The sequence below is a fragment of the Clupea harengus genome, chromosome 12 (assembly GCF_900700415.2).
Source record: "Clupea harengus chromosome 12, Ch_v2.0.2, whole genome shotgun sequence".
NCBI classification, from domain to species: Eukaryota; Metazoa; Chordata; class Actinopteri; order Clupeiformes; family Clupeidae; genus Clupea; species Clupea harengus.
In genome coordinates, this window is record NC_045163.1 from 14,164,193 (window position 1) to 14,188,018 (window position 23,826).

Below are 23,826 nucleotides of genomic sequence, written 5' to 3' on the forward strand. Positions count from 1 at the left end.
TATTCACTGCATGATGTTACATTCTGAAAATATGTAATGTATTAAAGGCAGGATGTATACTCATTGCCTTATTTCACATTTGCTAAATAAAAAAGTATATTTTGATTTGTCAACTTCTAGCACAAATGTGTACCTGCCAGAAACCTTACAGCCCTGTGACAGTCAATGCCAGTCCAGTGTAATCACATGAGCGTGTATTCCAGAAGACATCCAACTGTAATTGACAAATTGTGTTTTCGCCAAGCTTCTTAGATTGATTAATTGGGTCTTGTTTGAGGCAGATCTTGGTAGGCTTCCAGCTGCCACCCATCATTTTGATTGGCTTAACCGTCATTAGCTGACAAAAGCCAAGCAGTGTTAACACTGTCAGTCAGGCCAGAAGATGTTCTTTCTACAGGGAGGTCTCATCTTGATCCTTATTGCAGCTTATGTGGCTCAGGAGGGTAATACGGTTATCTGCCTGTCTAATGTAGATGACTTGTAGAGTATGTTGGTAAACAATTTATGAAGAAGTCCATGACTTTTGATCATTACTGTTGATTACCATTACCCATGACTTAAACTGACTTACAAATAGATTTGTAACTAGCATCTCTTGCTTTTTCTCTTTTCAGCATTTTTTCATAAATCCTGCAAAACTGATGCGGTCACAATAAAATGGCCCCTAAAACTGACACAAGAGCAAATACAAAACCCATACACTGTTCTCCTGGGTAACTGTGTCCCCTCAAGTGTGACTGTGGATGAGGTGATCTTCCATGTAGCTTTTAACGACTGTCTCTTCCAGAGAACGGTAAGCCTGCAAGTATTTGGTGACCTAGCATCAAGAGTTGTATCAGTTCATCTAACCTTATTCCTATTTTCTCTGTTTTCAGGTGTCTGGAAATAAGATCATCTTCATGAATTTGCTAACCTACAGACCAGGCCTAGCTGTTCCAGCTCAATCTTACATTGTGGATTGTGATTTTGACAGGTGGTTGTGACCTGTTTGTGTGAATGTGTGCATGTGCAGGTTTTCTGAACTACATCAGGTATGCTGGATGCTCTGGTGGCTTTAACCTTTTTTTAAAATATCATTATTTATGCTCTGTAGGCCGGTACTGTTGACTTCCCCGTCAGTTCAGCCTGGCATACATGACGAGAAACCGATCTTCATAATGGAGCTAATGAAAGGTGAGTTTGTGTCACTGTAGTTCTCTCTATGGCACTCTAAAATATATACTCCTTAACCTTTCCTGTGCTACGTCAGCATGACTGTTTTTACCATGCTGTCAGCATTCAAATATTGTCCTTTTTGAGACTGGCTAGGATTGCATCTAAATACCTGATGTCCAAAAGTGGGTGGCAAAGGTCTCTCAGGGTGAGACTAGGTCCTCACATTTAAAGTAGAGTTCTGACATGGGCACTATATAGTTCATCCTGGCTTATGGAACACAATATCAACCCTGATCAGAGCTGGAGGGACATATGTGACTGCATTTAAGGATCATTTAGCCACGCACACCTCAAGGGAAATCTGAAGTGTCAACAAGAGATTGTGTTTCTTTGAAATGAAATGCAATGATCTACGCATCTTTAGTTGGAGGCTGTTGTTCATGTTCAATTGACGCACTTGATACGATTTCTATGTTGATGCAGGTGACTTCAGTGGTCCAGCTCAATCCGCTACTTTCACTGTGGGCTCCAATATCCCCTTCAGGGCCTCTGTGGCTGAGCAGACAGGTGTACCACAGCAGATCTTCCTGGATGAGTGTATTATGACCACGTCCCCAGACCCAAACGTAGCCAATGACACGTACACTGTAGTCACTGACGAAGGGTATGGTCTTCCTTTACTAACCATCAAAACTAGACCGGACCATTAAATACAAATAAAAACTCTTCCTTTTGTTTTGACACCAGTGATTTGTTTATGAAGGTTGTGAATGCCCATGTTGGCATTATATTTGTCTGGTGGCAAAGCTTATGGTAACACTCTTTGCCCTGGCTCTATACTCTGAACCCTGACTGAACTCTTGTATAACTAAACATAACTCTACTATTTAAATGCATTTAGGAGAATCGTACATTTCTCAGGGTTCTCCACAACCTAATTGGGCCTCAGATCAATCAACCTGCTATGGCAATGCTTAAGACTAAACCACTGTAACTTCATTGTAACTTTCATATTCTGAATGTTTCAAATGTTTAAGGCACATGTTTGTCCTTTTCAAGGTGTCTTCTAGAAAGCAAGTATGGAAACTCAACATTTTTGCCCAGAGAGAAACCTTCTGAAATCCGTCTTTCTCTAACTGCCTTCGGTTTTGTTGATGCAGACGAGGTGTGTGTGTGTGTGTGTGTGTGTGTGTGTGTGTGTGTGTGTGTGTGTGTGTGTGTGTGTGTGTGTGTGTGCCATTAATACACTGACTAGCTATTCCAACTTTCATTGAGGTTTTATGTCCCCAGGTCTACCTCCACTGTAGGCTGGTTTCATGGGAGGCCCACAGGCTTGACGTTAACAAGAAGGCCTGTTCTTACAGGAAGGAAAATCAGAGATGGGAGCTGCTTGATGATGCTTCCCAAAATTATCTCTGCAGTTGCTGTAACTCCATATGCAAAAAAAGCAGTGGTATGTTCAGTTGTTTACTTCATTCCTTCTCCAAATGGTGGATCTCCTCAAATCTCTCACACAGTTTTGAGTATTTTTCAATTGTATTTTCTCCAGGAGGCTTGTGGCAGGATGTCGTTGTTGGTCCCATAAGAATCCTCAAGGAGTCTCAAGAATCAAATAAAGATCCACTTAGGAAAAGTGCAAAAGGTTTGTTTTGCATGCATATTTGCATACACTTAAATAGGTGTGTAATATAAAGTGTGCCTGTGCATAAAATTACTAATGCATGTTTGTATTGATGATCATTATGTATAATTATTTGTATATGTATGTATTACATATGCATATATTTACTTTTTCAGGTTTAGGTAAAGGTACATTCTGGCTCCTCACCGTGGTTGTGCCCTTGGTGTTATTAATTGCAACGGGAGCTCTGGCACTAAGCTATTATCTCTGTGTATGGAGGGGTGGAAGACTTGGGTACCGTCCCAGCAGGGACCTATTAAATAAATATTAACTAAGGAACTATGAGATTGTCGTTCTTTTTTTCCCTTTCTAATAAGTGGTTGTAATGACTGTTGAATTATATTTCAAACGTAATTACCTTTTAGCTGGCTATGAACCGTCACTGAATGTCAAAGTGAAAGCATCTCATATTAGCAGTGCTTTAGATTAGTTTAATGAGATCCATTGCCTCACATAATGGCTAAATGTGTTTAATATTTAGTGATTCAAAGGCGGAAGCCAAAGATGCCTGTAAAGGAATCTTGAATAATTATTGTTTTATTGCTGAAATCTGTTCGCCACATTTTCATCGCCTTTTTTTAAAGACAACACGGTGATTATTTTGGGAATCTAATACCTTGGTCTTTCGCCCGTATTACCTGACTAAACAGAAAAGAATACCCTTGACCTTGTCAGCACAGTTCGCTATTTAATCCACAAGGGGGCTCTGCGATCACTAGTGGTATCAATTGTGCGCCTGTCAAAGACGAGAGCCTGCATGGCTGGTTTACGCAGCCAGCGATTCCAGGAGCTGGCAGCGAGCGGCTCTCCTGGGAAAGCCTGGGTTTGATGCACACGGTGGAAAAAAATGTCTCAACAGAAGGACACGGCAGGGGAGGGGCGCATAAAAATGAAGTGGATGGAGAGAGAAAGCAGTTGTTAAATGGATGCCGGCTCGTGTTCTTTGATCATTTTCAGTCGCATGTGCATTTATTGTTAAAAGCTAATGTATTTTCATTAAGGTGATTCAAACAGGCATTTTAAAGACGGCCCAAACAGAGAAATCGTAAATATGTTATTGTGATTTTTTTAAAAAAATTTTTCTTTTTTTTAAACAAGATGGAGCATTCATGGATGGAGCATATACACCATATTGGCATAGCCTATGCATTAAAATTAACACGGCGAGATTGATAAACTTTAAAATAAGCTACACACATCCATGCACACGGGCCCTTTGATGTCTGGCATAACGTCCCAGGCATACTAGAACCTCAGTCTTAATGTTTACTGTCAGATTTATTATTTACCAAATTACTGGATCTCAGTCGGCGCCAGTATAATTGATAGTATAACTTATCTATCAGCCTAGTGGCAATAGACAACTGTAAACACATTGTCAACATCTTACTGAATGCTACTGAAGGCTGGAGAAATGAGATGAGTTCACTTTGCCGCCACAACCATCAACAGCAATCTCTCACCCTCCCCAAGCGCCCATCTTGCTCTCCAGACCCCCTGTATTCCCTTGTTCCGTTTCCTCCACTTTTTTTTTTGCCTCCGGCTGCCCCTTTTCGCGCTCATTATAATAATTGAAATTCTGCTGCTATTGGCAGGTTCGGGAGGGCGAAGAAGCAACAGCAGCAGCAACCGCGGCCACAGCGGGAACGTGTAGCAGTGCCCGGCTAAGAGTAATGTTTTAATTCGGTTGTGAGAAAGGCGGTCCCAGATCAAATCCACAAACATTTATTATGAGGCACCCCTGAGCAATATCAGGTCACATTAGGAGCCCTAAGGAGACAAAGAACTGATGAATTGAATTAATCTCTCCGCCGGTGATGGATGGGGGTGTTCAGAGGGGCTGGGAGAATGGGAACATTGTTCATCTGTCACTTCGATGGCCACAGACCTCTTTGATTTGTGCCTTGTATTGAAGGCCACAAGTGGGCAAGAGGGTTCTCCTTCACCCCATGTGTGTTCATACACACACACACACACACACACACACACCCTAATCTTCTCTGCTGAAATGTGGCAAGTGAAGACAGTTGAAGCTTCAGACATCCGCTTGCTCTTTGTCACAATTCCAAAAGCGCCTTAGAATGATTTTGTCAGAATAATTCAAGACAGCTCCTCAGAGTGGAAAATAATGCATATAGATATGACTGTCAGATAAAAGACAACTCTGGTGATAATAAAACCATTAATACCAATATTATTTTGTGCTGCTATTAATAAAATTGTTAAGAAAAAAAGAGACCCTATTGCTGGAAATAAGAAATTATTCATTGAGACTGATCAGTCATTTCTGAAACATTCAGGGGATTTGTCCTCTTTGATCTGGTGCTCCTGTGCAATTGTGAAGACATCCCTATTCAGTGTGCCAGTCTTTCTCTCTCTTTCACCATGTTAATTTCTCCTTAAAGACACAGTTGGCCTCCCCCTCCCCTCTGTCACAGCTACTCACTGCTGTTCAAATGGGGACAGATTAGAGTTCTGTGACTGATGTTCTGACTGCGGGCAGTATTGAGTTTTAACATTACGTGTACAGGACGGTTAGAAGAACACGAATACTGTATATCATTCAATAACACCATGGATCGCGATGTATTGTCGCTTGGTCAGGGGTGGACGAGGGGTCACTCTGGAGGCAATAACTAAAGTGTTTTATCTAAACAGGCTTAATTTATTGAGGTCAGCTTAAGGCTAAGACCAGTTTTCCTCATGGGGAAATTAAGTGTGGGTTTTAGGGGCTGAGCAAAGGAGACTGGTTTGGACCTTGTTAGAGTCTTATGACATCTTCTAAGGAAATTCAAATCAGAAGAATCAAATCCTTTCACCCGCTCCAAAGGATCCCAGACAATGGCAGTGTCAGTTTGACTCAGGTCTGTATGAATGTGAGACTCGTGTGTAAATACAGGGGCAAGTGTAAACAGAAACGGCAACGTTCTGAGCACACAGGAAAGATCAGGTGTCAAGCACATCTAAATTTCAACCGTGATAGAAAAGGGGCAGAAGCACACAAATTCCAAAGTGGTCAGATAACAGGGCAGTAAATAGCACTAAATCAATAATGGATGAATGCTAAAAAAACTCAGAAAGATGGGGAGGTTAAGTCAATAATCCGGTGCCTTTCCGCAGCCTGTGCAGCTGCAGTGGCCTTGTGAGAATCGGTGAATATAACAAGATGGTGTTGACCATTTATTCAATACAAAACAAGTAGTGCTGTCTGAAAGGTTACAGCGTGCAAACCAAAACACTATCAGAGTCTGACAAGAACTGTGAGTACCAGAGGAATTTAGGAATCAGAACTGATATAATGGGGGGTGTTGTATACTACAGTGGCTCAAAAATGAATGTGCTGTTAAATTAACAAAGGATTTCCAAACAAATCACGCAGGCAAATGCCGACAGCGCTGTCTGGGGTCTGTATGAAAGGGGGGAAAGCCTTCTGAGATATGATTGCTGGCACAAGCCAAACGGATGGGGATAAGTGGTAAACCGTAATCCGCACAACAGAAGCAGGGCCAAAAACAAATGTATCTAAAGCGTTAAGTGAGTAATTTCACTCAGTATAATTAAAACACTTTTTTCTCCTCTGAGCTCAGAGACAAAGATTGGGAGCACCGAAGAAGGAATGTGGAAAGTACATAAAATTAAATAACCACCATATGCCAGAAATAATGCCAAATCAAGGGGAATTATATTGGGCAGAGCAGACTAGATGCAGTTTGAGAGGACCTTGGCAAGGATTGCACATTCCTTTCAAAAACACAGACATGCATGGCATTAATTAGCCGCCCAAGCCATAAACAACAGGGGGACAAAGACACTCGTCATTCATCAGAGAGAAGTCAGACAGCGGTTTTATGAGTAACTGGAAATTAACAAGAAAGTGTTGAGGAAAGGGGGAAAAAACACTAACAATAAAGTATTAAACACAAAGACGTTTTTATTTCAGACGTATAAAACTATTGATCCCCCTATGTCTTTGTAGAGTCGTTGGGACAGTGTGGATGGAGGCAGGAGGCTGATGAGGCTGCTACCGGGGCTACGACAGCTTACGAAAAGGCTCAGGACCTTTAGCCAGCCCTAGTGCCTTGGGAAGTGGCTTTGAGTGGCTCTCTCGCTGGCTGGACCACTATAATTTTCCTGGGCAGAATGATGGATGGGCCAGTGTCAGCCCCTGTTCATTATAATGCATACCATCTATTCTTCCCCCAGACAGCCCCTTGTTTGGAGTGATCGGAGAGAGAGAGAGAAAAAGAGAGATGGGATGTGATTGTGGGGAATTTTCTGGGGTTTTTTAGTCAATTTTGTTGCAGTATTAACCTGTTCTCATAAGAGAAGCTGTGATAATGTGTTTTTCTCTCTGGAAACTTGATTACATGACCTCATGCCAGCAGCTGAGAAAGGACGTGTTACACTGGAAAAAAGGGGATGTCTACTCTTACTGAATAAGGAAATGTGTTGACGTGAGTGATAGTCTGTCTAAATAATAACCAATGATACAAGCACAAAATATTAAACATGTAATCTGCATTAGCATTCAGAGGAAATTAATATACTGAAAACATGTCTTTTGTGTAAATAAAAAAGAAAACTTGAACCATATTGAATTCCACAGAGGTTTATTTCAATATACTTCTGTCAAGTAGTCCAGAAATGCTTTGATCTCCAAGAAAAAAGTTCCAGGAAGAATTTAACCATCAGTGTCCTACAACTCTTTAAAAATTCAGGAATGCCACCAGATCAAAAGGAATATAGTCACACAGAGAGAAAGCACCACCTTACAAAGCCTCAATACCAGGTCTAGACACGCCGCTCACATTAAAGTGTGACGTCCTCCTCTGCATCCTCTGCATACTGTACACAGCTAAGTTTGGGAGTATTATATTCAAAAGATTTATTAAAGTGAAGAGCACTCCACTGTATGAGCTCAGAGACTTCGCACTACAAAGGTGTGGAGATACTTTGGAGAGTGCTTTAGAAGCCTGGAGGAGATATTGAACAAGAAAATAGAGAAAGAATGAGAGAGAGAGAGAGAGAGACAGAGAGAGAGAGAGAGAGTGGGGGGGGGGGGGGGGGAGACTACAAATGAATTCGGCTATATTCCTTGAGCTGGCAGGATCAATAACTGCTAGGCTAAGCTCCCACTTTCTGATTCATATCTCTTTATCTCTTTCCTGTGATTCTTTTGAACCCTGTAAGGAAAGGCACAGTTCCAAATGACATCCGACTGAGGCACTGGAGCACCTATCAGGCCTGATTTTGACTGTCGTCAGAAATATAGCACCCTGTGTGTCGTCACATTTGTATGAGCATTAATTGATGTCCTCATATTCTCTTTACTTTTTTCTCTTTTTTTTCTGTCAGTCTTTCTTACTCTCACTCCATCTCTCTCACTCCAAACACACACATCGCCCTCCTCTCTTTCTCACACCCACACAAACAATATCCGAACTTTTGATTGCATGTAATAATCTACTTGTTGATATTTAAGTAGCATGATTTGTGTCCAGTGATGTTTGAGTTAACATAATGACAAATGTAATGTATATTTCATATATTGGTGTAGCAGATTAGGGAATTCACAGGCATGGCGGAATTCACTTCTCTGGGTTTTAGTGTTTTGTGGTTCAGTGCTGGGGGATGGCCACATCATCAGCAAATCTCTGAGGCCTTTGACCCCTGATGAAAGCAACTGGACACAGCTCTCCTCTCTCTAACTTGTCCATTTATTAAGGCAAACATATTTGTAATTATTCACTGTGTGAAATAAGATACAGTGATAAAGGGGTTACAATCATATAAATGTGGCTTCTGTAATAAGTATAATTCTACAGCTGACTACAGAGGGTCTTTTTCTTTATGATAGATCATAACAGGAATATTTTTTCTGATGACAGGAAAATGTCTTAAGCAGTGTTTTAGTAAAGAAATTGTCTGATCATCCATGACTGGCAGTCAGGATGTAAACTTGGAACGGGCGCCTCTAGCGTCGCAACAAGGCGTGTATCAAAGATGCTAAACCGCTGCTGTAATCCTTTGCTTTGATCACGTGAGTGCTCTACTTTGCCAAATGGGAAAGCGAGTCTCCCTCGTACACTGCCGGCCGCCATTACATCGCTATGCGTGGTGGGCTGTCGGATTGTGAGCGAGGCTGCTAGCGGCTGTTAGCGTAAGCAGTTACACACACACATACACACACAAAGTGGGAGTCACACATATTCATACATACACACATACGCTCACTTACGAATGTTACAGTAAAGACACTGAGATATAAACAATGCCTGAAAAGGGAGTCACTGCTTCTTAACCCGATGGATTGGAAAGATTGCCGGCTGGTGTATTCTGGACGTTTGTACAATTATTTAAACAAACCTCAGCTTGATTTCTTGCTGATTTGAAGGAGATAACCAATTTCGTCCGCTTTGGTCAGATGGCTGCATTTATTTGTTAATCATAACGCCAGAGGATTGCCTCCATTTCTGGGCTGTCATCGTCTTTGTGATACACATTACTGCTGCTATTGTTACTTGTAACAAGCAAAAGAAATCTTTCAGCTGCAGCCTTATATCTGGGGGAGGACGTTTCGTAATGATATAAAACAGAAAGGAAGGAAGGATTTTTTTAAACCTTGGTGCGCTGTACTGCCGTTTTCCTGATGGTGGACCGACAATACTTTTTGGTTTGTTGGAGAAATGAGAACATTTTTATCTAAAGATTGAAACATTTGTTCTCGAGACGACGTTTGTGTTTGTAACAACTGCGGGTGGCTGAACGTGAGAGACAGGTATTTTCATCGTTGCTTGTCTGCAGACTGGTGTTATTTGCAAAGTGAAAGAAGGATTAAACATTCCTGTTCTCTGTTGCCTGTTGTGTAGTAGGCAAGCAGCGTTACACTGTGCACGGCGGCGGTAAGAAAACAATTCTATAAATAGCTCCTGCAATTCTCGAAAACTATCACAACTGGTGCACAAGCTTGTTGGTCTGATGGAATAGATTTTTTTTGCATTCTTCGTTACCAGTTATTGAGAAATTTTGTCGCAGACACTTGCATGCTCTGTTTATTGTTCACGGCAGAGCGAAATAAACGTGACAACCACGACTGGATCATTTGAAAGAAGTTACTGGATTCTGTAAACATTTATATTTGTTCATTTTCATGGATTTTATCACTGGGAAAAATCTGAATAGGTCAACTTCTTATGGATTATGCCGTTATTTAATCGTTAAACTATCGGCAGGAAGACTGGAATGGACACGGATCGCAATTTCTACCCTCCGGGATTAAAAACACGGATACATATTTTACATCTGAAAATGATTAGGTTTGGACCGCCTGACCTGGATTGTGTGATTTCTCTAATCTGCGAACATACTTGGATTTACAAAACAAACTATTAGTCTGTTCTTGGAATAGATAGGAGGGGTTAGCCGATATTTGGTTTCTTTTACCCTCATCACACCCCTCCAGATACATTTTTATCTACAATTTTACTGAACAGGGTAAACCGTTGATCTGGCGGCCAGCTCTCTGTGCTGTAGCGGTGGCGTGGCTTACTCGTGAGGGAACCGATTTGCCACCCCCTGCTCGGTTCTGATACCGATCACGGATTTCGACATGCCCTGCACTGACGACCCCATCGGCGGACGATTATGACTACAACAGCGAATTGGGTGGCTAACGGGGCAAGCCTTGAAGACTGCCATTCCAACATTTTCTCCCTGGTACAGTGAAACATATTATGCTTACAAATCTAAATACATGTTAATACGATGTGAAACACCAGTTGTAGCCTAAATAGGGACACATGCAGGGAAGCCTAATAGTAGCCCTACTGTGTGTTGGGTACAAAGGTGAAACAATTTCTGGTGCTGTTATTTGCCAATCATTAACAAGAGGTGAGGAGACTACAGTGTGGAATACATCAATCAGATTCCTAGAGCATCATCTAGCAGGCACCTCACTTGGGTGACACGAGTACCTTCTCTCATTATAAACCAAACAACGTGTTGTCTCACACACTATGCTAAGATCGTTCAGTGCTGTTTCTTTTTCTCATTGGGGGGTGGAGGGTGCGTGTTTATCGTTAAATTATACAACGTATTCAGGCAGCGTGGCAACAAAGAGTGACAGGCAATGGGCTGAGCCTTGGTAATAACCTATATCCTTAAAATCCACATGCACATTTCACAGACATGAAGGTCACTTAAACCAATTGCACAGCAATGCATCCATGCATGCAGCAAGTTTGTTGAAACGGAAGATATTTCTTGATTTTTATTCATGGGTTATGTAATAATATTGATATATTATCTCCCCCAAGAAAAATGTGCTAGTAGGCTACCATTTAATGAGGCGCAATGTAACATATCCAGTCGCCTGAAAGGCGTGCAAGGGGCTGCTGTACCTGGCGTTAACTTAAATGAGAGATACCCGAAAACCAATTTATTCAACATCCAGTCAAAAGCAGAAGGGAGATGGAGCGATTTTGTGGGAGGATTCACGAGCAATGCTTCCAGCCCCCGTGTCTTCAGTTGTCTCGGAGCACAATTGCCACTTTGAAAGTCATTATTGAAAGATCAGCAGTAGCTCTTCAAGATTATCAGGCAGACACTGGATTTAGGCGAGTTATTTCTCCAAATTGCAATTTTTTATCAGGACATTGAATCCGGCCCATCTACAAAATTATGTCCCCAAGTTTTTGTTGTTGTTATGGTGGTGCTTTTGTGGACTTTGCAGACAGGAGATTGATTGAAGGATGTCATTTAATGGAAAAATGGCAGTTAGGCAGAGGTGCCTGGAAAACAAGGGATGTATCAGAACAAGAGAAGTTTTTTTTATTATTACACATGAACACGCCCTCCTTTGATTGTAATGTTGCAGGTATTTTCTGTTGTTGTGTTGTGCACTCATATTTACATTTGATTATATTTTAGATTACATGATTGAATAAGGACCGAATAAGGATTTGAGGGCAGACGTAAAGGCACTAAATCATTTTGTAATATCGTTTAGATATATAAAACTAGGGAACAATAAAACTAGTATACCATGCCTGCAGTGATAAGAGTTACAGGCCTGTTTGAGTTGCTCTCATATACAATTAACTGAATTCATAACATTAATATCTAACATGCCTCGTCATGCAAATAGTTGGAGTCAAAATGTAAGTGGTGCTAGTACAGAGCCACTTTGTGTACCTACTCCCACCATGCTTGGGTATGAGAAACAATGTGCAACTGTGAACAGGCAAAGTTATCAGTGCAACTCTTGCACTCAAGATCGCCTTTGAAGATGAAATTTGAATCAGCAGGCCAGCGTGTCAAGCAGAGAGCAGTAGGTAGTGAGATTGCTCACTTAAAGGGGGGTGGGGGGTGCACAGGTGATAGATAAAAAAGCTGTTCAGAATGAGCAAAGGGAAATAAAAAGAGTAATACCTTTTTATGCTACGCATCTCTCTGGCCGTTAAAGCCAGTCGTCTGTGCGACAGTTACGGCGCCTGCCCACTCCAGTCCTCTCTTTCTCTCTCTCTCTCTCTTTCTCACACACACACGTCTGTAGCCTGTTGGACAATGTTCCACTGAACAAAAACCCACCCCACTGTAGAGCATTTTAGGATCAATTTGTTGAGTTCTCTTCCGCCATGCCAATAAAAATCTAAAACATATGGCACTTTTGGGTATACTTCTACAGGCTTTATTTCACTCCGCTACAGACCAGCACTAAGGGACATGCATGGCAAAAGCCTGGCGAGTGAGGGAATTGGTAGGGAAAAGAGAAGAAGAAAGTTATAAATAGTTTAGTTAGTAAAGTCTTAAGCTCAAAGAATGTCCTGGTGAAGTCTATGTGTGTTTTTTTTGTCTTCTGTGGAAAAAAAAAGGCAGAAGTGAGAGAGTGAGTAGAGAAAGAGAGGGGAGAGAGAGAGGGACAGAGGCAGCAGCAGCAGGAGGAGGAGGAGGAGGAGGGGGGAATCTGTTTTCGTTTTAGGAAAGTATTATGTGTGATGTGCATTTCCTGAGTACAAGCTGCGGCCCATTGGCAAGAGGAGCGGGCCATTCCTCTGTAGTTTGGGCAGGTCTCACTGACTTATGTTGTAGCCACAGTTGAAATATATGAACCGTGGGTCAAAACACAGCCTGTGTGTGTGTGTGTGTGTGTGTGTGTGTGTGTGTGTGTGTGTGTGTGTGTGTGGGTGTGTGAGAGAGAAAGAGAGCTCACACACACATACACACACAAACAGTTCGAAAGAGGCACAGGCACGTGTTCCAACAAACACATGTTGAGTTTGTCTTGTTTTAATTAAAGGAGCTTTCTCCTTTCCCCCCAGACAAGTCTGCTCCAACTGAAATGCTGCTAATTAAGTGTCGTCAAGTGGAAGTATAATGTGATCAGCTGAGAGGTGCTCATTAACCAAACTGTATGCCAATAGAGAGTGCAAAGTATAATGATGACTTTGCTTTATAAGATGGAGACACATACAGAGAGAGGGGGAGGGGTAGGGGGTGGGATGTAAGAGAGGAAGACTGATGGGATTGAGAGCATGATTGAACGTGACTCGCTCTATGTAGGTTAGTGGCCTGCTCTGCTCATGAAGGTGCAAGTGGCCTGCATTGGGATGTGTGACAATGGCTTGGTGCCCTCCCCCCAACACACACACACTCACGCTCACACACTCACACTCTCACACTCACACTCAGATGTACCTCTGACTCAGGAGTGTATACATGCCTGTTGAGCCTGGGCCAACACTCAATCTGTCCCTTGGCCAGTACATTCCCTCTCTCTCTCTCTCTCTCTCTCTCTCTCCCTCTTTCTCTGTCTGTGTGTGTGTGTGTGTGTGTGTGTATATTTGTGCCAACAGACCGGTGTGCCAGCCTCTCCACCCTGCTCCCTGTCCAAAATGCGTTCCCCACGGGCACAGGCTCCTGGGAGTCCCAGCCAGTCACCCCATCACGGCTGCTCCTCCTTCTCCTGCTCCTTCTGCCGCTGCCGTGGTGGTGGTGGCGCTGGGTACGGGTGGCACACAAAGTCTCAGATGATGGAACGTATCCAGAGCCAGACGGTGGTCCGCTTCCCCTGTCCCACACCCCCCACCCCACGCTCCCCCTGTTCCCCTGCCTCCTCTGCATCCTTCAGAGAGAGCATCCTTAGCATCTGGAGAGGGCTTCCTCCGGCTCCTCTCCTCCTTCTCCCTCATAGATTACCTCACTGCAAATCGATCTATTAATGAGCCTTGTCGAGGTATGATTGAGGTAAAGGGAAGGGGGGGGGAGGGACTGTTGTCAGAGGGGCCCTCCACACAATGAATCTTGGGAAAAATAAATACTCTCCCCTTTTAAAATGGTTCGCCCGGTTGCGTATGGTGTGTGTGTGTAGGTGCAGCGTGTGTACAGTTTGTGTGTGTAGGTACAGTGTGCGTAGACTTTGTGTGTGTAGTTGCAGTGTGTGTAGTTGCAGTGTGTGTAGAGATGGTGCAGTGTGCGTAGAGTTTGTGTGTGTGTGTATATGTAGAGTTTGTGTGTGTTGGTGCAGTGTGTGTAGAGATGGTGCGTGTGTAGGTGCAGTGTGAGTACAGTTTGTGTGTGGGAGTGCAGTGGGATGCATGCGATGGATGTTTGGTTAAGGTGAGCTGTGGCTGGACAGCGACCCCCGCCTTTGGCCAGAGAGCGACGGAAAGAGAGAAGGGAGAGATCGCCAGGGCGGGTTTTTGGGAGCGACGGCGGACCGAGTGTGAAATATGTAAGACCCCGCATTGCCAGCTGTGTGCTATTCTTAGTCCGCGAGGGCTCTCTCGCGCACAGGGTAACAGAGGGGGGCGGAGGAGGAGCGAGGTGGAGGAGTGGGGTGGAGGTGGAGGTAGAGGTGGAGGCCAAGGGGAAAAGTGGCTGAAACAGGCAGGTTGGCGGCTACCAGGGGAGATAAGGAAAGGTGATACCCACTGAGCCGCAGAGTTGTCTGCCTGTCTCAGGTTACTAGTTTTATTCGGCCAATCAAATGCAGTCCTGCGCTGCTCAAAAGTGTGTGCCCACCCCCTTGTCTATGAGCCGATGCAGTGTGTGTCTGTGTGTTTGTTTTCGCGCGCTACAACTCTCATTGTTTCTGTAGCATTTTTCTCTAGGTAATGTAGCATTCTGCTCTGTGTTGCTGCTTAGGAAAAAAACAACATCTTCTGTGTGTAATAGGCTGTGTTTATTTTGAGAGTCAGAGGCAGAACCTCATTTTAATTCGAAGCAATCACTACCCAAAGACTGCGAATATTGCAAGGATGTGGAATTGTTTTGATGAACCTTGTACACTCACAAAAGGGGGAATATCCATTGTGCAACTGACTGAAACCACCCAGAGAGGCTAAAATAACAGGTGGTAGCAGAATTTGTGTGTGAAGATAAAAAGACTGCACGGCACAGTGGCATTGCAAGCCACAAAAGCCCATCTAGAGAGGACGAGAGCAAATCTGCTCTATTACAAAAATGATGTCAAACGCGACTTCCGACAAACTTGCTCTGCCTCACACGCAGAACCTCTTTGGAGTTTACTCCTCTGTGATCATAGCTCATGGAAACCAGCGACGGCAACATATTGTTTGAGTTTGCCTGGTTAGTTCATTGGAATGATCTGGAACGGTTCGATTTAACCAAATGGGAAGGAGAATTACGGTTGCCTTATGCGCGTACTCACAAATGCATGCACACACACACACACACACACACACACACACACACACACACACACACACACACACACACACACACACACACACACACAGCCATCATGGTATTCCCCATGAAGTCACTGAGACATGTTGATGCCAATATTGTTTACCATACTAAATCAACCGATGCATTGGGAGCCGCAGGCCAAGCTGTGCCCAGATGTTGATCCTCACAAGTCAACTCAGTGTATCTGTAGCAAGTGGAGGAGGAGGAGGAGGAGAGAAAGTGAGTGTGTGTGTGTATGAGAGAGAAAGAGGGAGAGAGAGGTAGAAACAAGAAAGAGCTTGAGGGAATGTGAAGACTTTATTAAGGTCACATTCTGCCATGCGAAGGGGGGAGAGTGAGAGAGTGACGAGGGCCAGGGAAAGGAGGGAGGGTGAGAGAGAGAGAGAGAGGGGGGTGGAGAGGAGGAGAGAGAGAGAGGAGGAGAGGGAAAGAGAAGAAGAGAGAAAGAGAGAGAGAGAGAGAGAGAGAGAGAGAGAGAGAGAGAGAGAGAGAGAGAGAGAGAGAGAGAGAGAGAGAGAGAGAGAGAGAGAGAGAGAGAGAGAGAGAGAGAGAGAGAGAGAGAGAGAGAGAGAGAGAGAGAGAGAGGGGCGGCAGGGCAAACTCAGTTGATTCTCTCTCTCTCTCTCTCTCATATCTGATTCGCTGACACACCCCGCTCTGTAAGCAAACAGTAGATTACAGGCGCTGACTGGGTTTTGCCAGCTGCAGGTCAAGACCTGTTCTCGGGCATGGAGAAGATCCGCCTCAGCGCTCTCCCTCTCTCTCCCACCACAGACAGCAGCCAGCAGGCCGGACTGCACACAGGCCTCCAGAGAGCGGCTAACGGCTAACGGCTAACTCTCGGGCAGCAGAGCTGACTCAGGTCTGGCACGGCTCTGGTCCTGATCTGGCCCTGATCTGCAGCTGTGTCCTGGGCTTGTGGCTCCTCCTCTCCCCTGCATGGCTCAGAGCAGCTCTAAAGCCCAGGAGTCATGTTGACTCGCAACAGCTGAGAGGAGAAAGTTGGAAAGGGGAGGTGGGGGTGGGTGGTGGTAGGTGCACGGCCGGGTCATGTCCTTTTCTGGCCCCCCCTTCAGCCTAAGAGGAGAGTGCACCTTACTAATACCTCCACGAGGGCAAAGGAAATCATTCCTACTAAGATAACAAATGTTAAAGCATGTCCAGATATTATCAGCAACTGGTCCCTTGTTCACATGACGGATGTCTTTCAGAGTTCCCTGTCTTTGTATTGTTTCTATAAGCAGACCGTGGACTATGGGTGAACGCTTTTTTCTTGTGAGGGTAAAGTTTCAGCACATCTTAAAAAGCCATCATGGCCGGGCTGACCGGGGCTTCTGTGGGATAAATCTTCAAAACTGCCCAGATCTTGCAGTCTGATTCTGTGGGCGGTTTCTTATGTGTTAGTCATGAGATGGTTATGTTTTTCAAATTGAGTGCACAAATGAGAACCAGGTGTTGGGGAAACTACACATGGGGAGGTGGAACTGTGGAGAGAGAGAGAGGCCGAAAATGAAAAAAAGAGGGAGGGAAGGAGGAAGCAAGAGAGAGAGGAGGGAGAGAGAGAGAGAGAGACTGTTACTTCCCTTTGTAATTCACACTCAATAGAAAACACCCCTAAACTGTTCAAAATGTTATCTTTCTGCCGTAACCCTGGAGACCGAGGCTTGAAAATTGAATAAGTTGCCCAAGTCTTACAGATGTTGTATGTTGCCTAGCAACTGTTTTTAGTTCCCCTTTTTCTCGTCTCCCCCCTCATCCCAACCCCATCTTTCGTTTTTCTTCATTTTTCTCCTTCTTATTCTTGCTCTCTTCCTGCCTGCTCTTGTCAGAGTTAATTAAGTTGCACACGAGACAAGCTGGTAAAGAAGGGCTTGGTTTATTTATTTCCTCATCAATAATGCAGCCTAATCCAGGGCCAGTGTTTGAGGTTGTTCCTGCGCTTTTTAAAGTGGCAACCCCGCGTGGCTGCCCTCGCGAAACGTGTCTTTGTGTCGCGCTCGGGAAAGGGCTTCTGTCACAGGTGTGGGCTTGTCTTCTGTTCACCTCACACACACCCCACCACACACACACCCCACCACACACACACACCCTCACCTCTACTGCCCCCTCCCTCCCTTTGTCCCTTGTTCTGTCAAGTGAGAAGTCACAGGAGACTGACACTGGAGAGAGTTTAACCATAGTGTGTATGTCTGTGTATGTGTGTGTGTGTCTGTGAGATTATATCCATGTCCATGTTTATGTTTGGATGACTGTGTGTATATGTCTCCACTGGCATGTGACTGTGTATATGTGTGTGTGCATAATGTGACTCTCATTGTGTGTGTGTGTGTCTGTGTGTGAGCCTCCCCCTGATTGGCAGGTCCATCCGTCACTCAGCCCCGGGGATGCTTGCTGCTCTAATTAGGTCGCTTGCCTCACTCGCCTCCCGGGGCCAAAGCTCCGCCACAGAACACCATCAAACAATGCCCCATGCTTTTGTGAGGCAGAGCACTTGTAAAGGTGCAGCCAGTGGAGGACCCAATAAAAGCACCTGTTTGGAGCCTCAGGCTCCTGGGGGGGTGGGCGTGGGGATGGAGGTGCACGCACCGCACCTGTTTGAAGCTTTTGTGTTCATCTCTTACCCTCCTTCCTCAATTTCTCTCTCTCTCTCTCTCTGTCTCTGTCTCTCTCTCTCCTTCTCCTTCATGCCCCCTTACTGGAGTGACTGCAAAAAGCATGTATCAAATGATGAAAGACAGAGAGGGTAAATGAAAAAAAGAAAATAGAAGAGGGGGGGGGGGAGAAGAGTAGCAGGCAATAATTTGGGTTAATCTCATTTCAATGGGTTAATTGAGGAAGGGAGAAGCGCCTGTAAGCTGGTTTTAATTTGTCTGGAGTCGCCCAGTCCAATCATCGGGAAGTCAATCAAAGCTCACGCTCTCAGGCGCTGTCGGCGAAGTGAAGTGTGGTGTGGTGTGGTGTGGTACGGCGGCGCCCACCTACTCCTTTGCCCCCGCGGAGGGGCACCTTGCCGTTGGCTGTTCACACGCCCCAGACCCACCGGTGTGGTCAGAGTGGTTGTAGGTTTGGTGGCTAGGGTTCGCGGTTCAGACACCGGGTCACCTCAGTCAATTTGATATTTTGCATCTGGGGGAAAAAAAATTAACAGTTAATGAAATACCAGCAGCAAGCATCAAGCTCTCAGATGTGAAGAGACATACTGTATAGGCAGATGTTACAGTGTTCACATAATCCTTGTTTCAGGATTCCCATTTGCTCTAGAATCCTCTCGCATCACAGCTACTCCAGCTCCAGCCAAGATGTAGCAGAGGGATTTACATTACATCTGTTTGATATCAGCAGAGCTATGCTAATTGCCTTTAACTAGCCCCTCAGCACTTAGTGAGTGGCTGATGTAGATGCTGTGGCTAATAAAGTGGTGTGGTACTGGGAGTCCTTGCAGAGGTTGTGACCCCCCCAACCCCCACCCCTTCTGGGGTTGGGGGTTCACTGTGGTTCTCCACTTTGCTCAGGACAGGATACTGGAGTTTTCCATTGGACATTCCACATGGTGACATCACCATACTTGCTCATCCTGTTTGTGCTGGACTGCACATTTAATTGCTTGCCCAGGTAACCTGTGTGCCCCAATTGCTAGTGAGCACACTTGCGGTACATTTGACATCAGAAAAATTCAGCACTGAATGTACCAAACAGTTTGGTGGTGTATCCCAACAAACAATTCAACGTGACATTTTACAAGCTCCAAGAGATTGTTTTTTCCCCCAGCACTATTAAAGTAGGAGTTTGATTTAGTTTTTTCTTTTGAATGGGGAAGTGTGAGAGCATGTGTTTATTTGTGTTAACGTGTCTGTGTGTGTGTGTCTGTTTGTGTGTGTGTCTGTGTGTGTGGGTGTGTGTGTGTGACGTGCAAAGAGAAAAAACTAGCCCTGGTAATGGCTATGTAAGTGGCAGTGTGAGATTAGGAAGAGCTCCAAACATCACCGCTCATGCTGAGCAGGTGTGTGTGTGTGACCTTGTAGCATTTGGAGTTACTCAGAAGGGACGTTGATGCGGAAAGGGACTTTGCAGATGTGCACATGAGTCACCCAGTGTTTTCTGATGTCTGGCAGACATTCTTGAATCTTGGGATTTCTCCAGCATTGGTCAGACCTAGTATGTTGGAAAGGTGTTCTTAATGAGAAAACGGTCCCATGCATATGTGCCTGTGTGTACGTGTGAGTACGTGTGTGCATGTATGTATCTGTGTGTGTGTGTATTCGTATGTGAGTGCGCGCGCGTGTGTGTAAATGAACATATGTACGTGTGAGAGACCCGGTGTTTATGTGTGTATGTAAATGCCGGTCGGTGTGTCTCCACAGCTTTGATCTATTCAGACGGCTGCTCCTCTGTTGGTGCTCCTCCTCAGCCTCATTGTGCTTTCACACCGAGTCCGTCCGTCAGTCTCTCCCCCTAACTACACACTGCACATTACACATTACACCGGCCCGGCTCTTATTGTGCGCAGCATTGGACGAGCTGAATGCCTGTATGAAAGGGAGCCCTCGCTGGACCATTCATGCCTTACACACACACACACACACACACACACACACACACACACACACATACACACACACACACACCGTCTACCGTATTCTTGATAACAAGCGTCCCTTGTGTTACACCGATCTGTGAGCAGATCTACCTAATGCCCTTACAGAGGTTTCATCACACAACATTTACATTTAATTAAGGCGCTCTGAGATGCTGCCCTCTCCTAATATTGGAATTGGTTTCAGGTTTTGTTCAATGCTTAATCAATAGGTAATCATGGGGGTGGAGATTTCCTTTGATAAACGCTATAGGGACAAACTGGGTGGTGTACGGACTCTTCTTGTAAAGCCATCTACGGATGCCAGTAAGAACTAGGCTTCTTCACAAGCTTCTTGAAGGTCCCTCCCAGTGGGAAACGGTTCTGTTGTACGATCACATTGAAAGTGAGTTTGAGAACCTGCTTACTGAGGTGTCAGGAACAGCACCACAAAAACCACAAGTGTTTACTGGACACAAAAAAAAAGAGTTCTCTCTTAGCCAGGTGTTGGCCTTCCTGGAAATTTCACTGTCATCATCGCTGTCTGGCGATGCCCCACTGGATTCCCTCTGGAGTTCATGACCTCAAAAAAGGGCGTAGTCCAGAATTTAATTTGAAGTGATTGGATTAACCTTTAACCAATCAGTATCGACATTACTCCCTTCTAGTGCAACTGTATTTCCAAACACTGCTTTTAGAAGGTTATAGCCTAAACTAACCCCTTTCACTGGCTGATTGCCATACTAGAAAAAAATCTGTGACTCCAGACCGCTGGAGAACCTTTTATGTTTCAGATTAAGTGGTGACTGTAGTTGTTGTTGAGAGTAGATAAACCGCGGAAATCAATGTGATGCATTGCCAGACATGCTTGCATTTTTTTGTCATCACTTTTGTGGCTGTTAGGCTGTTACCTCAAATGCTTTTTTTTTTTCAAGTGCACTTTTTGGATTTCAAAGTGTCTCCGATGAGGTTCTTGTCCTCTCTTCCCTTCTGCTTCTCATGGCCTGAGCCTCACCTAGCTGCCTCTAATGACTGTAAGGGAGGACGCCAACCGCTAGCCTCCAGCTACTCACGGGGTTCCCGCAAGGCCTTTTGACTAAGTGAATGAGAGCCTCTCTCTGTCTTTCTCTCTCTTTCTCTCTCTCCCTTTTGCTCTCTCTCCCACCTCTGTCCCACCCTTTATCTATATTTCTCTCTCTCTTTTTCTCTCTTTCCCTCTCTCTCTCTCTCTCTCTCTCTTGCACTCTCAATGGGCAACAGTCACAGCTGCTGCTCGGCGCTTGCGGGCAGCAACCTGCACACACCTCATTATCACATCATTGCCGTCCTCATTTGGAGAGGGATGACTTGTCACCGCCAACACGTGTTACATGACAAGGCCTTGGGACGAGGCGCGATCTGGGGAGAGTGACTGAAGAGGGGATACGAGCCTGACCTTGTGCAGTTTTTAAGGAAGGGAGGCTACAAAGCAGAAGTGACATACATTTAAATATACATTAAAATTTGTACGTTTATTAGTTTAGCAGATACTTGTATCCAATGTGAATTTTTTTTTTATTTACATTTGATTAGCGTTGTTCACACCTTGACTTGATCAGATGAGCCACAGGAATGTACGAATACAGTGTGTTGTTTTAGCCGTATCTGCTTTGGCGTGGAGACGTGTGGTGACATGAGTCTGACCTCTGATCAGCCTTGCATTCTACGGCTGTTAATGTCTCAGACACAGACGTAGACTGGTGGTCACACTTCATCCTGAAGAGGCTCTGAGGGACGTGTCTCTCTCCAGAACTCCCCCCGGCCACTGAATCATCTGTACCCCGTGGCCGGACGCCAGTCATTTCCTCACAAGTTGCCAGGCTGGTGGTGGTGGCACCGGCTTTAGCTGTGGCATGCCTTGAGTTGCTGTGCAGCCCCCAACCCCCTCCTCCTCCTGGCACACAGAGACCCATCCTTGACCCTGTGGTCCCCTATTTGTGGTGGGGCATAAGAGGACATGCTGGTGTTTATGTCTCTGATTACACTCCCTCTGTCATTAGGGAGGCCTGTCTTGGTTATTACGAGGAACACTTCTGCCGGAGAGCGCACACACGCAACACACACATGCACATATGCATGCACATGCACACTTACACACAAACACACACACACACGCACGCACGCACACTCCCACACACGCACACACACGCAAGACACACACACCACGCGCACACACACACGCACAGGCAACAGCTGTGACAGGGTTATGTCCCCGGCTCTGGCCCCTGTGGTCACATGCTGCCAAACATTTGACATCCTGATATGGAAGCTCCTTCAGTAATGCCCACTCATCAGAGAAACTCATCTTTCTTTGTCTCCTTCCCTCCCTCTCTCTCTCCCTCTCTTTCTCTTTTTAGACACACACACACACACACACACACACACACACACACACACATACTAGTGCCAGACTCTGTTTTTCTAGCAAGGTGCCCTCTTTCCAGGAGTGTGTGTGTGTGTGTGTGTGTGTGTGTTAAGCCAGGTAGTGAGCTAAGGCCTAGCAGCAGCGGCAGTAGCATTGTTTCTAGCTGGCCAGCATGGCAGTCTTCCAAGGCACCGTGTATCAAGTTAGGCTCTCCTAGTGGTGTGCAGACTGGGAAGCCCTGTGTGTGTGTGTGTGTGTGTGTGTGTGTGTGTGTGTGTGTGTGTGCAGACTGGGAAGCCCTGTGTGTGTGTGTGTGTGTGTGTGTGGGGGGGGGGGGGGGGGGGGGGGGGGGGAGAAACACACACCCGAATACTGGTTTCAATTTTCCTCTCAACTTCCTCTCATCGTTGCATTTGGGAGAAATGAAAAGTGATTTTAAATTAAAGAGATCATTTTATGCAGAGTTTAGGCTTTTCCCAGTAACAGACAGCTTGAGAGGAGCAACTAGGTTTAAAGATATGACAAAAAGGGTTGATATCCATTCTTGTAAACAATAAACAATACACATTTGCAAACAATAAACATTTGCCCTTTGGAAGAGTTTGTGGGCGGCCTAGGGGGGATTATCGCCATTATATTTATCTCTATCCTGACCAAACAACTGTGGCTGCGATACGTTCCCATTCAGAGGGTAGCCCTCACCCCCCACACACACATACACACACACACTGCACTTTTTATGGCCCATCGATAGCTCGAGCAAACGCCCTGCTTGTCAAGGCCGTGGCCCGAATCATTCACTCCTCCGCCTGGCGTCCTCCGATCGCAAGCAAAAACGTGTTTCGCTCAATCAAATGAAATTGAGAAGATGTCAGACAGTGGCTATGCTCCAGTGATTGACCCTGACCGTCTCTTTCTCTGACGCCGTCCCTCCCTCTCTCTCTCTCCTCCTTTGCTCCCTTCCCTCGCCTTCCCTGTCTCTTTCATTTTTCATTTCGAGAGCCTATTTGTAATGTTTGTATTGTTTGTGCATCTGATTTTGTGTTTTTGGTGACAATAATCTTGCTCCCCCCCCCGCGCGCCTCTAGATGATTAACAGAATTAGGAAATGAGAATAAAGCATTTCTAAATAAGCAGGATAAAAAAATTGATAAACAGCCAAGGTAGATGAGTACACACTGCCATTGCTTTTAATGGATAATCTAAACTACTATCAGCCAGATCTTAATGACTGTGTGATGCGTCTCGGAGATCTGTCCTATCTGCATCTGTAAACGACAATAATGAAGCACCATCAGTGGG

At 45.0% G+C, this 23,826-nt stretch overlaps 2 protein-coding genes across 4 annotated transcripts in view; both read left to right on the forward strand.

The window, feature by feature from the left end:
• Positions 1–334: 334 nt before the first annotated feature.
• LOC105889887 (zona pellucida sperm-binding protein 3-like) lies at positions 335–3,115 on the forward strand. The gene is made up of 9 exons (XM_012815823.2): positions 335–443; positions 615–793; positions 876–973; positions 1,094–1,173; positions 1,639–1,819; positions 2,215–2,320; positions 2,446–2,608; positions 2,705–2,797; positions 2,953–3,115. Exons 1-9 carry the CDS (start codon positions 383–385, stop codon positions 3,105–3,107), a joined length of 1,116 nt encoding a protein of 371 aa, XP_012671277.1. The 5' UTR covers positions 335–382; the 3' UTR covers positions 3,108–3,115.
• Positions 3,116–8,864: 5,749 nt separating this feature from the next.
• LOC105889908 (mediator complex subunit 13L) overlaps positions 8,865–23,826 on the forward strand; it is a 93,341-nt gene continuing 78,379 nt past the window's right edge. For 2 of the 3 annotated variants that reach the window (XM_012815845.2, XM_031578306.1), the window contains exon 1: positions 9,003–10,552. In XM_012815845.2, coding sequence (XP_012671299.2) covers positions 10,481–10,552 — 72 coding nt within the window. In that variant the 5' untranslated portion in view covers positions 9,003–10,480. The other variant, XM_031578305.2, reaches the window with a different exon arrangement.